General features: G+C 38.4%; 1 protein-coding gene across 1 annotated transcript in view; it reads right to left on the bottom strand.

Annotated features, from left to right (window-relative positions):
• Mroh2b (maestro heat-like repeat family member 2B) overlaps nt 1–16,296 on the bottom strand; it is a 65,793-nt gene that overhangs the window by 31,219 nt on the left and 18,278 nt on the right. Inside the window, exons 12-18 of the mRNA XM_013018514.1 lie at nt 15,467–15,589; nt 12,492–12,596; nt 9,073–9,229; nt 8,887–8,927; nt 8,139–8,280; nt 7,551–7,594; nt 1,944–2,051 (exon numbers count right to left, since the gene is read on the bottom strand). Of these exons, the coding sequence (XP_012873968.1) occupies nt 1,944–2,051; nt 7,551–7,594; nt 8,139–8,280; nt 8,887–8,927; nt 9,073–9,229; nt 12,492–12,596; nt 15,467–15,589 (720 nt within the window). The remainder of the gene's footprint in view (nt 1–1,943; nt 2,052–7,550; nt 7,595–8,138; nt 8,281–8,886; nt 8,928–9,072; nt 9,230–12,491; nt 12,597–15,466; nt 15,590–16,296) is intronic.

Genomic DNA, 16,296 nt, shown 5'->3' with positions numbered 1-16,296 from the left:
AGTCCTTGGAATGGCCTTTGTGATTTACTGTGAGAAGCAGAATGTGATAAAAACGATCGTGTGCCATTCCTGAAGGTATACTTCAAGAGACTGTGCACATTTTTTTGCAATCACATGAGGGTGAGCCTCACTCTTCTGGAGAGTGAGAACACGGGCATAAAGCTCTCTAATCAAGTCCGTCCTACACAAGCCAACCTCTACAATACCCCTGTGAGCTTAGCTGAACTGAGAAGACTGTCTAGCTGAGCTCCACCTAGCCAAGTGTCAAAGTATAAAATAGTAAACTAAATGGGTTTCTACTATTTAAAGTCACTAACTGTAACTTGATATCCAGCAAAAGAGAACTGGCATCCTCTTATTTGTGCTTAGTGTAAAGGTTGACAATGATCTAGGCTGCTCACTGCTTAAATTACTCTGTTTACCCATATTACCATTATCCTGGCATAAACCTGTGGAGTCTGGGAGCTGTTGGATCAATGTTATGCCATAAAGTGCAAAGGGCAAGTTTGTGCAGAAATGAGGTTTTGCTCATGAAATCTTCTTAATGGGTGTCTGCGGGCCTGGAAGGCTAGTTTGGAGAATCAGTATTCTACACCAAATTAAAGTCAACCAGTGAGTAGAATTTCAAAAATTAGATAGGAGAGTTGAAAGTTAATAATAAATGAACTGTGGGGGAAAACAGCAATGGAACTAATTAAAAGTTAAGAAATGTTTTTATGGGAAAATTAATTTATGATGATATTAATGTAATGGTACTTTAACATATAAATATATAAAATATTTATATAAAATATATTACATATTATCTATTATTTATTTTAATTACTTATTTTATTGTTATTTATATATAATATATTATTATATAATACATAATATATAATAGATATATTACAAAAACAAATATATTATAGAACATATATATTTTATATTATATATAAACATATATAAATAAATATATAATGTAATACATAAGTATATAAACCATGATCAAAACTACATTTACACTAAGTTTAAGCCTTGTTTCAGGCACTTTACTAGCATTTTCTATATTTTGTAACGTTGAGCCTTCATAACAGTAAAACCCCCAAAGATGGGTATTGTTTCTGTCCTACAGATGATTATGCTGAAGATCTAGAGAGAATCATTGTGCTCCCCAAGAAAACTATTAGGAGTCAGTAGAAGACACTGGAGCCAAATCCCATTTAAAATAGAAGACTAGGGAATGGAAGGCTATGGAGAGGTCATTTATAGTTAGAAAAATGGAAGAACTGGCTGTTGAGTATAATATTACTTCCAAGATTTCATTAAACTAGCTCATTTCTGGTAGCTGACCTCACAAGACTGGTACAATGGAAACTAAGATATAAGCTAACATTAACCAGCGATATGGCAGACAATATCCATTCTTCTTCATTCTGTACAGGAGAATCTCTTTAGAAGGTACATGCTCTTGCCTTATTCCTTGAAGATAGGCATGGCTAAACACTTAAGCACGTTTGTAAGATGAAGGATGTCATAGTGTTCAACTTTCAGTAAGTGATCTTTAAAAGGAGGAAACTTTTGTGTGTGTGTGTGTGTGTGTGTGTTGTGTGTGTGTGTGTTGTGTGTATGTGTGTGCATGCACATGCACACATACATGCACATGTGCATGTATACTGATACTGGGGCTTGAACTCAGGGTCTAGGTGCTGTCCTGTCTTTTAGCTTTTTGCTCAAGGCTGATTGGTGTTCTACCACTTGAGCCACAGATCCACTTCCAGCCTTTTGTTGTTTAATTGGAGATAAAAATCTTATGTGTTTATCTGCCTGGGCTGCCTTTCAGCCATGATCCTCAAATCCCAGCATCCTGAGAACCTTTAAAAAAAATGATTTCCTACTCCTTTTGGTTGCAATGTAGATAAGAAGGTAGATCCTAAGGTCCCTTAGCTGAAAAAAAAACCAACCTTCTCCATGGAGGTATTGCTGTAACTGTCCATTTGCTGGCTGAAATCCTGACTCAGTTGAATGGTCCAGGCCATGTCATTGATTTTCCATAAAGATTCTTTAAGCAACTGTGAGAGAAAGTGGAATACAACCATATATAGCTGATAAACTGTTTTTTTGTTAGTAAATGGTTGCCTTATCTTTTAAAAGTATAAATGTATATTAAATGGGATTATTTCTTTTCTTATAAAATAAGCAACTCCATTGGAGCTCTTCCTCTCTACTTATTAAAAGAAATAGTAGCCGGGTGCTGGTGGCTCACGCCTGCAATCCTAGCTACTCAGGAGGCTGAGATCTGAGGATCGCGGTTCAAAGCCAGCCCAGGCAAGAAAGTCCGTGAGACTTTTTTTTTGTGTGTGAAACTCTTATCTCCAGTTAACTGCCAGAAAACCAGAAGTGGTGCTGTGGCTCAAGTGGTAGAGTGCTAGCCTTGAGCTGAAGAGCTGAGGGACAGCGCCCAGGCCCAGAGTTCAAGCCCCATGTCTGACAAAAAAAAAAGAAAAAAGAAAAAGAAATAGAGAATGTGATACTCTTTCAGTAACTAATTTTTTCCCTCTTAATAAGTGCTTAAAGATTTAAAGACAATATAATTTGTAATATAAATTGAAGTTAACATTTTCTCAAGTGTTGATAGATTGGGAAAAGTCTTGTAAAATTGGTTGGGTGAGCAAGTGCATTTCTGCCAACTTCCATGGTAGTAACAGTATTTCTGATTTGCCACCAATTGTCTGAGGCAGAAATATAGCGAGTCCTCTGAACTCCTGTCCTGCTTCCATTAACAGTATGTAAAAATAAGGACATAATCCACTGTAATTAAAACATATATTTTTACTATATTTTCCCACCTGAAGCTTAGAAAAGGCACTAAATAGCAAAACTAGTGAAAAGAGTTGCAAACATTGAGAGAGCTAATCTAGAGGGCCTCTTAGAGAGAAGAAATTAAACACTGCTAGAATGATAAGAGAAGAAGATTTCTGCACATATATTTTTAGGAAAATCAAACTATACTTCTATATAATCAAGATTAAGAAAAAATACAATATTCTTTCTTTCTTTCTTTCTTTGCAGTTCTGGGGCTTGGGTGCGGTCCCTGAGCTTCTTTGATTCAAGGCTACCACTCTACCACTTCAGCCACGGCACAACTTCCAGCTTTTTCTGTTTCTGTGGTACTGAAGAATCGAACCCTGGGCTTCATGCATGCTAGGCAAGCATTCTACCAGTAAACCACATTCCAAGCCAGAAATGCAATATTCTGGAGGCTTCCTGCTAGAGAAGGCAACTCCTTCCTAGTGAAGACTATTATTCCATAATGGTAGCTTGAGGAACTAGGGAAGAAATTTTTACAGAAGGCAGGTAACATAAGAGAAGCATGAATTTAAGAGGAGAAGCTGGTCTCAGAATGGTGGTCCAAGTGAGAAGAGTGGTCACTTTCAGATCTTACATTGGTTACAACTAACTGCTGAGGGCATTTACATTGTGACAGTTCTGATCTTTATCTCTTTTATATAACAATACTAATGTGTTCAGGAAGAAATCAGAACCATCCTATTTACAACCACTTCAAAAATACCTATGAAAAACCAAGGAGATGAGAAAAATTCCAATAAAAACTATAAGTCTCTGAAGACAAAAAACTGAAGACATTAGAAGATGGAAAGAGATCTCTTGTTCCTGGATCAACAGAATCAATATTGTGAAAATGACCATGTTACAAAAAGAGTCTCAATGCACTCATCATAAAAAGTTGAATGTCATCTGATACAGGTTGATCCATTGTAACAATGAGATGTACAAGACACTATGTTGAAAACGAACTTTAGGACTTGGAAAAAATTATATTAAGTGAAGTAAGCCAGCCCCAAAGAAACATAGGTACCATGGTTTCCCTTATTTGCAATAACTAGTATAAGTCTAGGACAAGCAGAAAAGGTCAAAAGCTATGTACATATGACCATATAAGATGATGCTAAGCGAAATGAACCCCAAGATAGGGACACAACTAGTTTTTTCTTTCTTGCTATTGTTTTTGACATATTTATAATATACTATGTGATTTTTTTGTTTCTCTGGTATGTTCTTCCCCCACGGTATAACCCCTGTTTGCATTGTATTTGGTGTTGGTGGCCTGCATCTTATATATACACTTCTCTAAATTGGGGAGGGAAGGAAAATACCAAAATGTTGAAATAAGGATACAGGTTGACCCATTGTAACAAACAGATGTACACACTAGGTTGAAAGCAAATTTTACAACTTGGAGCGGGGGAGGAGTTGGGGGAGTTGGGAGGGAAGGGATGGTAGAGGAAAAACAAAGGAGGAGGTAAGAATGCTCCATAGGAAATGGACTCTTTACTCATGTAACTGTAACCCCTCTGTACAGTATTTTTACAATAAAAATATAAAAAATGAACTTTACAACTTTGGGGTGGGGGAGGGAGGAGTTGTGGAGGTGGCGAGGGAAGGGATGGTAGAAGATAAACAAAAGAGGAGGTAACTATGTTCAATAGGAAATGTACTCATTACTCATGTAGCCGTAACCCTTCTGTATAATATTTTTACAATAAAAACTATTACAAAAAGTTGAATGACATTGTCTACAGAAATAGAAAAAAATTTTTAAAATCCATATGGAAGCACAACATGTCAATCCTGATTAAAATTGTAATTCTGAGGTGTCACAGAATTGTGTGATTGTACCTGATTGTACCTGGTTTCAAATAATACTACAGAGCCATGGTAACAAAAACAGCACAGTCCTGGCATAAAAATGCACAAGTGGAGTAATGAAATAGAACAGAGGACCCAGAAATTAACCTAAGCAGCTACAGCTTTCTAATTTTTGACAAAGGAGTCAACAACTTATATAGGAGAAAAGGTAGTTATTTCAACACTGTTGAGAAAATTGGATATCCACATACAAAAGACTGACCCCAGCTCTCTATTTCTTACCCTTTTAAAATATTCAAAATGGATTAAAGACTTTATAGAAGACTCTAAACTTTGAAACTAATAGAGAAAACATTGGGAAAATACTTCAATTGGTAACAAGGTTCTGAATAGGACTCCCAGACTCAGGAAGTGAAAGAATTGACAAATGTTGTTGCAGCTAATTTAAAGCTTTTGTACCACTGAGGAAAAAATGATCACATCAAAGACAAAGCTAATGGAATAGGAGGAAATCTTTGCTGCTATTCACCCAGGAGATAATTACTATTCAGAATATATAGAGAGTTAAAAATTTAATACTAAAGGTATAAATTGTCTAATCAATAATCAAACAATATTCTATTGTGTATGTGCTGGGGCTTGAGTTCAGGGCCTACACATACTCTCAGCTCATGGTTGGCTTTCTACCATTTGAGCCATACTGCCAACATGTTACTGGTTAATTGCAGATTGAGTTTCTCAGACTATTCTGCCTGGGCTGGCTATGAACCTCAACACTCCATGTCTCAGTCTCCCGTGTCACCAGGATTACAGCCATGAACCCAGAAAGAATAAAAAATGGCCAATAACTAGGTAAAAAAATGTCAACATGTTTAGCAGTTGGCCAAATACAAATCAAAACTACACTGAGATTCCATTTCACCCACGTCAGAATGAGGTCACCAAAGACAAAAACAAACAAAAAACCACAATCAATTAATGCTGGTGAAGGTGTGGACGAGAGAGAGCCATTATATCCTGCTGATAATGATGTGTTGTTTAGGGTAGCCACTATGGATATCATGGTGGCATCTCCTATAAAAACTAAAAATAGATACTATGATAGGATTTTTCCATATCACTTCTGGTTATATACATGTGAAAGAATTGTAGTCAACATACAGTAGAAATCCTTGCATACCCATGTTTATAAATGTATTACTTGCAATAGCCAAGTTATTGAATCAGCCTGAGGTCCCATCAACAAATACATGGATTAAAAAGGGATATATATATATATATATATATATATATATATATGTGTGTGTGTGTGTGTGTGTGTGTGTCACATAAATGATGTGACATATCATATAATGGACTGTCATATACCTATACTGAATAACAAAACTATTTAATTTTCAGGAAAATGAATGGAACTGGAGACCATCATGTTCAGCCAAGTATTCCAGACTCAGAAAAACAAATATCACATATTTTCCTCATGTGTGTAATCTGAAAATGTTGAAAGGGATGACATTGATCAAGATTGCATTGTATTCATAAACCACTTTGTTAAATGGCACAAGCACACCAACAAACCTAAAGCCATAAAAAATAGTATGGGGGGCTGGGAAGGTGGATCAATAGTAGAGCGCTTGCCTTGCATGCATGAGGCCCTGGGTTCGATTCCTCAGCGCCACATAAGCAGAAAAAAAAGCTGGAAGTGGTGCTGTGGCTCAAGTGGTAGAGCGCTAGCCTTGAGCTGAAGAGCTGAGGGACAGTGCCCAGGCCCAGTGTTCAGGTCTCACAACCGGACCCTCCCCCCCACCAAAAAAAACTAGTATGGGCACTATTTAGGAAGAGAAAAGGGATCCAAAAAAAGGGAAGGGACATACAAAAGAATAATGAGGACATGAATATGATCAAAGTACACTATACACATGAAATTACTTTGTACAATGAATACATCACAAGAATGTTGTCAGGTGCTGCCTCAGAAGCTCAGATTCTAGAAGAGGCCTTGATAGGAGGTGGAGGAGGTTCTATAGAGAGGTCACTGGAAAATGTAAGTTTTAAGAATCCACAGGAAATTCCTATAAAGACTGCTTATGAACTGAAAACCTGCTATACGAAAGCTCCCTATCCTAAGCTACTTGACCTCCTGTAGGCTTCTGAAATTGAAATCTGTTCAATTCTATCTGCAACTTGCTAGCTCTCACATTTGGCATTGCCTGTGGTCCTAGTAACTTATAAAAAGCCCCAAAAGTTTATAGCTGAGAGAGGAGATTCTTTTCTGGAAAAGGCTTTCATTTTTAGCAACCAGAAAAAAGATAGAAACATATAGAGGAAGAAATAGAGTTGCATTAAGGAGCATAAAAGTGGAATTTATATTAACTTGACTGTGAATTGTAAAAGAATACAATGGGCATGTGAGGGAAAAAAATCTTGACTTAAGAAAGAATGCTTCAGGACTATCTTTCACTCCTAATCAGATGAAAAACTAAAGATTGTTATTCACATTATGGTGAGGTAAGATGCATTAACCTCAAGAAATCACTACTAGCATTTTAGTCATTTGCTTTGGTAAAGTTGTGCACAGATCTTTGTAATTGAGTTTTTTAAAAAAAATTTTAATTGTGAAAATACTGTACAGAGGGGTTACAATTACATGGGCAAGGTAATGAGTACATTTCTTATCAAGCATTGTTGCCTCCTCTTTGTTTCCCATTCCCATCCCTTCCTATCCTCCCCCCTCCCCATTCCCCCCTCCAAGTTGTAAAATTCGTTTTTCGATATAACGTCTTGTACATCTCATTGTGTTCTATTTAAATCGAGTTCTTTTACTAGCCTAGCTGTTAAGAAGAATAACTTTCAGTAATTTTGCTATCCATCTTCAACAATTTTCTAGGAGGCACCCTTACCTGAAGCAGCATGGTTTCCCAAAGCACAATGCTAGCATTCTTTCCTAGAAATAAAAATTGGTGCAGTAATTGAAAAATAAGCCAAGATTCAAAAATTGCCTTAGCAGTTTTCTAGTGGATGTTAAAGAGTTTTGTTTCATGCTTTTTTCTTAGAATTGGTATTTGAGATGAAATTCATTGTGTTGGCAATTTAAAAGTGGTTATAAGTGGAGAGAGGGTCTTCAACCTGTGATAAAATCTATTTTCTTTTAAATTTCACAAGTAATTACTAAAGCAACGATCATATTTTGATATTGTAATATGGGTAATGGCCTTTTCAAATACACAAAGCCAGTTGCTCTAAATACAAGTTCAGAGCAAAACTAGACATTTCTGTAAAGCAGGAATCTGATCTCCTCATAGTATGAATGTCAGTAGAGAAATAGAGGATAGTCAAGAAAAAATATATTTGTTTACCCTGCACAACAAGTTCATCATTTTAATTAAGATGAGAAATTTTGCCTCATAGATTTACACAGAGAAATGGTGCATCATATCTCTTCATATTCTTTCTTTCTTTGGTAGTATTCCAGCCCCACCCCCTTATACCTTCTAGAGGCTGCAGGAGCTCAGGTAAGCGTGTTCTCCACAAGTCTACCAGCTTTGGATGAATTATTCCAGGGAATATCTTCAAAAGTCCTATTGCACCAGCCCCACATAATTTCCCTAAACTAGCAAGCATAGATATTACCTGAAGAAGAGAAAAGAAAATTTCTCACCATCAGTATTAGAAGTATATAAATGGTTTACCACCTTTGCTCCCTCCCTTCTCTTGGTCTCTCTCAGAGAGGAAGAATGGAAAAAGAGAAGTTTCACATTTCGCTTGAATTCTAAATTGGATAATCTTTAAACAAATCATCTGAGTGTGCTTGGTTATTCTAGAACAAAAATCAATACTTAGTCAATCTTCTATTTTTTTCCCCCCTGAAGACAAAGGTAAAGAAATACATGGAAACCCACCAATGAAAAATAAATGGAAAGGACCACACTTAGATATTAAGTAAATAAATTTCACATTGTTTTAGATGTGTAATTTGTTTGATGTTATTTATGGATGAGATTCAGCTCAGGCTTATTTCAAAATCATAAAGTTTAACAAGCATTTCAGAGCACGAGGCGAATCTTGCCGTTAATAAATATTCATGAGTTTCATTAGTACGCCAGAAAATTTATCATGCCATTTTACTGTTCCTTTTGGTTTGAAGTCCATGTGCAATTTTATTAGCATTTTATTGTGAACTGAATTGTTCACACCAGCTTGGATTTATCTTCCAATGGTCCTTTGTGACTCACTCACCAGGAGTCTTGCTAGTAGCTGATGTGGTGAAGGAAGATTCACTAGAAAAGAAAGCAATTTTTGTCATCACGGTGGGAGCTAGAAACATTGAGATTGGGGCTGGGTGTAAGAGCAAAGGATGGTAACCTTTCTGAAAGGAAGTATCTTGCGATAGAAAAGCTTTACTTTGATGATGAATGTACAAACCAGCTCCTGTAGAGATGACAAGTGCTGTTGACTGGTTGATATCATGCTTCTTCCTTTCCTCTGCCATAACCAGAATTCTGATGATATTAAACAGGTGCTCCAGAGTTCCTGTATATTCTACAGGTACCACAAAAGTCAGGATTCTTGGCCATAGTACCTGTGGAAAACATAGGTCAAGATGCGAAGCTTTACTCCTCCTTTCCCATGATTTCTCAAATCCTTCCCTCTGATTTACAAACCTTTTATTCAGTTCTCATTCTGTCACTCTGTGGGTCAAGCCAAAATGACATCGTTAAATAAAATCTCTGCACAGTGTATTTATTTTTGGGTGCTGGTTGCAGTGAATGTTGGTCAATGTTTCACTATGGGGTTGTCTTGAATTTGGGGCAAGACAACTGTTCCAAGCACTCTGGCCAGGCTAATCTTCCTGAGCTCACTGAACTAGTGTCAACATTCCTTGTGACGTGTAAAAAAGGCCTCACATATTTCCTAGAACTCCAAGGGTGGCGAGCAAGTGTTCCAGTGGAGAATGACTGGGAGAGGATAGTGAATGAGTTGTTGTAAGGCTCTTTGCTGTAGGTCCTCATCTTTGCGCTTGGCGGGGGGGGGGGGGGGGGGGGGGTTCTACAGTATCTGTAGTTTCTTAAGGTGTCCTAATGGAAACCTTGAAGTCTTCCCTCTTCCTTGTCAGTTGTTCCTTAACTACACACTGACAGTATCTCTCTGACACTGCAGTCTATCTCCTACCCTTCCATGTTTCATTCCTAGTATTATGACCCCGATGCACTACCCAGGAGCTGCATCAGATCTGATATGCAGTCTCCATCTACCTGCATGCCATTCGACTGAATTTCCACATCTCCATTTTCAGTGTTTGGTCCTTGCTTACTTAAAACGTTTGTTGTTTCATCAACCTCAGTGTAGGAGTTTGACCTGCCAGACCCTTTATAGTCTAGACTCCTCTGGAGACCATAGTAATACTATTAATTTTGATCATTTACTTCTGGATCAGAAGACTTTAAACTCTACTATCCATCACCAATATCAACATTTATCTGAGTGCAGACTCAGGAGTCCTGTGTGCAGATGTGTTGAATCAGTAGGCTCAGTATGTGGTCTGTAAACCTGCATTTAAAATAAATATTCCAGAGGCTGGGAAGGTGGCTCAGTGGTAGCGTGCTTGCCTTGCATGAACGAGGCCCTGGGTTTGATTCCTCAGCACCACATAAGCAGAAATCCAAAAGTGGTGCAGTGGCTTAAGTGGTAGAGTGCTAGCCTTGAGCTGAAGAGCTGAGGAACAGTGCCCAAGCCCAGAATTCAAGCCCCATGACCAACCTAAAAAAATATTCCAGAGGCTGGGAAGGTGGCTCAGTGGTAGCGCGCTTGCCTTGCATGCCTGAGGCCCTGGGTTCAATTCCTCAGCACCACATAAGCAAAAAGAAAGAAGCCGGAAGTGGTGCTCAAGTGGTAGAGTGGTAACCTTGAGCTGCAGAGCTGAGGGACAGCGCCCAGGCCCAGAGTCAGGCCCCACAACCGGACCCCTCAAAAAATAAAAAAATATTCCAAATAACTAAAGAACTATAAACTACCTTACATGAAACCTCTCAGCTACTAAATTTGAGCAGTCTGTTAATTGTATCCTGGCTCTTCTGGGTACTCTGCTGTTTTTTTTGTATGTTTTTTATTGTAAAAATACTGTACAGAAGGGTTACAGTTACACAAGCAAGGTAATGAGTACATTTCCTATCGAGCATTGTTGCCTCCTCCTTTGTTTTTCCCCTACCATCCTTCCCTCCTACCTCAACTACTCCCCCTCCCCCACCTTACCTAAGTTGTAAAGTTAGTTTTCAACATAGTGTCTTGTACATCTCATTGTTACAATGGGTATCCCTATTTAAACATTTTGATTTTTCCCTTCCCCTTCCCCAATTAGAGAAGTATATATACAAGATGCAGGGCACCAGAATCAAATACAGTGAAAGCAGGGGTTATACTGTGGGGGAAGAACATACAAAGAAACAAAAAAGTCACATGGTACCTTATAAATATATTAGAAGCAATAGCATGCAAGAAAACAAATATTTGTGTCCCTGTCTCAGGTTCATTTCGCTTAACATCATCTTATATGGTCACATGTACACCTCTGCTGGGTCTTTTAGACACTGAAACCTTTTCTCAGGTTGGGGTAATGCAGATTTCACTCCTCCCCCCTTTTTTTTGGTCACTGGGCTTGAACTCAGAGCCTGAGCACTGTCCTGAGCTTTTGTGCTCAAGGCTGGTGCTCTACCACTGTGAGCCACAACTCCACTTCTGGTTTTCTGGTGATTAAGTGGAGAGAAGAATCTCATGGGCTTTCCTGTCTCAGCTGGCTTTGAACTGTGATCATCTCATTTCAGCTTCCTGAGTAGCTAGGATTATAGACAGGCAGGACCCCAGCCCAAAGCTTCTCTTAAGGTGAGGATTAATTAGGTCTCCAGGAGGTCTAAAAATGTTTTTTTTTTTTTTTTTGGTCGGTTGTGGCGCTTGAACTCTGGGCCTGGGCGCTGTTCCTGAGCTCTTCAGCTCAAGGCCAGCACTCTACCAACTGAACCATAGCACCACTTCTGGTTTTCTGGTGGTTAATTGGAGATGAGAATTTTTTGGACTTTCCTGCCTGGGCTGGCTTTGAACCATGATCCTCAGATCTCAGCCTCCTGAGTAGCTAGGATTATAGGTGTGAGCTACCAGGCTTTAGTGTTTGTTTGTTTGTTTTGGACATCTTTTCAGATAAATAGGAAAAGTCTGGCATATTTTGTTAGAACCATATGCACTACTTAATATTTCTATATGGGGTAGGAAGAGAAATATTAAAGCACTTATAAATTGTCAAGCATTTTATATATATATATATATAGTTGGTGTTAATTGCTCAGTTAATAAGTTAATTGCTTAATTAAATAACTAAATTTGAGAAAACATTATGTACTGGGTACTCAACATCACAATACACATCTAAGTCAGAGAAAGAAAAGACAGTCAGGCTTGGTGGCTGCCATTCATCTGTACTCCTAGCACTCAGGAGGCTGAAATAGGAGGAGCTCTTTTGAGGCAAGCCTGGGATCCAAAGCCAGGCACTGTCTCAAACAAAAACAGAAACAAACAACAAACAAAAAACAGTTGGATTCCCGTGGCTCATGTAATTCTAGCTGCTCACAAGACTGAGATATGACTATCCCGGTTGGAAGCTAGTCCATCCAGGCAAGAAAATCCTTGAGACTCTTATCTCCACTTAACTGCCCAGAAAGCCTGGAAATGGAGCTGTGGCTCAAGTGGTAAACTATCATCAGCCTAGAGTAGAAAAGCTGAGAGACAGTTTTTGGGTCCCAAGTTCAAGCCCCAATACTGACACAAAAAGATAGAAGGGAAAACAGACTCCTTACCTGAGGCATTCCAATGACCAATGGGTCTAAGGATTTTAAGACCTTAAGGCTTGTTTCTTGAATACATTTCTCTCCCTTTTCATCCACTGGTTTCACTGGTTTCTCCTGTAAGAAAGATCCAACAGGTAATAGCAATACCTCCCCACCCCGCTTGGTCCCTCTAACCTTCCTTGGTGGGAAGGAAGTCATACCACAACTCAAGGGGCTCATGGGAACCAGTGATCCTGGTCTCCAACCTCGAATCCTATTTGAAAGGGCCCCTTGAAGGAATGAGCTGGAAATACACACCTGGCCAATATACAAAAGCGAAAATTGTCAGGCTCTTTTGCTGGCGAGGATCGTCCCCTCTCTGCTTTAGCTTTGTCATTTTCTCTGGGGAATTGCTTTTCCAAACACTACTTTTTATAGGAGTGGGTAGCAATTTCAATGTGACTACGTTCCTAAGATTGGTGACATTGTAAATATTTGTTATATTTGAAACATCTATGGGTGGTTGCTATGAGCTGAATGCTTGTGTCTGCACCATGTTACAATATTATAAAATTCTTAATTACTTGGAGGCTAACTGTGGCCTGTGGGAGGTGATTCGGTCAGGGGCGAGGACCGAGCCCTGGTAGGTGGGTGGAGACAGTATCATCTCTGAGGAGGTGGGCCTTCACCAGACTCTGCATCTTGGATTCTCAACCTCCAGAACAGTGATAAAGAAGTGCTGTTTATAAGGCCACCTACCTCATCACATTTCCCTCTTTTTCAAAAATCACTGTGTATTAATTGTAGAAAATAATGGGTTTCATTATGACTTTCTCATCCACATATGCAGTGTACTTTGTTCCTATCTGTCCCTGTTACTTTCTTTGGTGTCTTTCCTCTTCTAATTTCATGTCACTAATAAATAAATCTAGATTCTGCACAGGAGAGAGCAGTGCATTCTTTATCTTTTTGAGTCTGATTTCTTTTCATTAATAAGATAAATTCCGGTTCTATCCATCTTCCTGAAAATAACATGATTTCACTCTCCTTTGTAGCTGAAAACTCCATTGTGTCTGTATACCACAATTTCTTTATCCATTCATCCAGAAAGTGACACATTAGGTAAATTCCTTCACCTGAGTATTATGAATAGGGTATGACTAAATATGAGTGTGCATATATATATATATATATATATATATTATACTGACTTTAATTCCTTCAGATGTATATCCTAGGAGTAGTATAGAAGGGTCATGTGGTAGTTCTGTTTTTCTTTTTCTGTTTTTTTTTTTAGGAATCACCATACAAATTCCCATAGGTGCTGAACTAATTTACACTCCCACCAATAGCTTATCATGGTTCTCTTTTCTTTTCTCTTTTTTTTTTTTTTTTGCCAGTTCTGGGGCTTGAACTCATGGCCTAGGCACTGTCCCTGACCTGCCTTTGCTCAAGGCTAGCACTCATAGCTCCACTTCTGGCTTTTTCTGTTTATGTGGAACTGAGGAACTGAACCCAGGGCTTCATGAATGCAGGCAAACACTCTACCACTAAAGCACATTCCCAGCCCAGTTCTGTTTTCTTCACATCATCTTCTTGATGATGCTCATTCAGACTCAGATGAGATAGGATTTTAGTGTAGTTTTGATTTGCATTTCTTCAATGAGTAGAGATGCTGAATTTTTAACAAATCCGTTTGTTCACCATTTGTACTTCTTTTGAGAATGGCTTGTTTAATTCATTTGCCCATTTATTGATTGAATTGCTTGTTCTTTTGATTCATGGAGTTCCTTTTTTATTCTGGATATTCATCTTGTCTAAGATAAATAGCTGGAAAATATGTTGTGCCATTCTGTAGGCTGTCTTCTCACCTTAGTAATTGCTTCTTTTGCCGTGCCGAAGATTTTAATTGGATATAATCTCATTTGTCAATTCTTGCTCTTATTTCCTGAGCAAGTGGAGTCCCATTCAGAAAGCCTATGCTTATGCACATATCGTGAAATGTTTTCTGTATGTTTTACTCTAGAAGTTTTGAGGTTTCAGGTCTTTAATCCATTATGTCTTGACTTTTGCACAAGGGGAGACACAGGGACCTAGTTTCAGTCTTGTCCTATAAATATCTCTTCTATATTTCCTAATTTATTAGAATATAAACCTTGGAAATACTTCCTAAACAATCCAGTGGATTTCAGTGCTGTTATAATCCTCCCTCCCCTCCTCCTCCTCCTCCTCCTCCTCCTCCCCCTCCTCCTCCTCCTCCTTTTATAGAGCTTCATTGGAGATAAGAGTCTCACACTTTCCGGCCCAGGTTGGCTTTAAACCATAATCCTCAGACCCCAGCTTCCTGAGTAGGATTGATTACAACATGAGGCACAGACATCCAGACTTCTGGGAGTTTCTTTGGTAGTCAGTTTTCTCTAGAGGGCTCAATCCAGTTTCACTCAGAAGAGAAAACAAAATGAGGTAATAGCAACTGCATCCTGTTGGGCAGTATTGGCTTTCCCTTCCCCTGGGAAGACAGTGGATCTGTAAGCTGTTTCCTGTTCTCTTCTGCATTGACTTTCTATTTCTCCATTTTTAAAAAATTGTCATGTCTCTTCTCTTAATTTCTCATGTTCTTCCTCTCTTTGTTAGCCCTGATATTCTCTTCTTCCTCCTCTTCCTCCTCCTCCTTCCCTCCCACCCTTTCTCCTCCTCCCCCCTTATGCCAGTTCACACCATTTTTCTTCAGCAGCCCAAACAGATGAAGGTATTAAGAGTAGTAGTTATCCATGTCTCTTACTTACAATAATCACAAATTAATGTTTGATGACAGTTTTCTCTAATTAGAAATGATATTAGTGAGAGGGGATTTGGAGGGCCAGAGGCTGAGAAAAAATACCAATAAAGCTGATAAGATTGAAATATAACTTTGAAGTCAGTTAATGGAGCCTGGTCAGTTTTAAAAGCATACTGAGTCAACTACACATTCTATAAGGTAAAACAAAACCACCGTGGCTTCATACCAGTTTCTTCTGGGATGCTGCAAACTGGGAGAAGATGTAATCAATCAAGGGCCATCCTTCTCGGGCTTCAACGTAGCACTTTTCACACATGCTTTGGATGAGGAGAAGTGTGGAATACCTTACCTGGTGCAAGACCAATACAATTGCAACATTTTAGAGCATTTGGAAATTTTAGTGCAGAATGGAAATTTATTCTTTCTTATCCCATAACTTTCATAAATGACTCATATATGGGAGTTTTTTCCAAGAAGTACCAACTGAATAATCTTATAATAAATAGATGAATCAAGAAGTGACCAAGAAAATCATGGGAAATGCTCTCTTTAACCAAAATATGTTTCCTCAACTCCAAAGATATATCCTCTGTTATTATACTTTATAAAATGTTGGTAACTTTGAACTAGAACACTGCCTTGCTTTAGGATGATAGGTGTGAACCACTCATACCCAGCATACTCTTTTATTCTAATTTCTTGTCTTAATTCTTCTGTTGGCTTCTTCAGTTACTGGAATACCCCTCTCTCCATGTCCATGTGTGTGTAATATATAATATATACATGTATCATTTGGACACACATACATAACATCTATGCATGTTTATATACATCTATCTATCTATCTATCTATCTATCTATCTATCTATCTATCTATCTATCTATCTATCTATCTATCTATTATCTATCTATCTATCAGCCTATTGCTATTTTTTTTGTTTTTTGTTTTGTTTTTTTTTTTGGGTCCAGTCGTGGGGCCTGAACTCTGGGCCTGGGTGCTGTCCCTCAGTTCTTCAGCTCAAGGCTAGCGCTCTACCACTTGAGCCACAGCGCCAC

This window comes from Dipodomys ordii, unplaced genomic scaffold (assembly GCF_000151885.1).
Source record: "Dipodomys ordii isolate 6190 unplaced genomic scaffold, Dord_2.0 Scaffold41, whole genome shotgun sequence".
NCBI classification, from domain to species: Eukaryota; Metazoa; Chordata; class Mammalia; order Rodentia; family Heteromyidae; genus Dipodomys; species Dipodomys ordii.
This window is presented reverse-complemented; position numbering and strand designations above follow the sequence as displayed.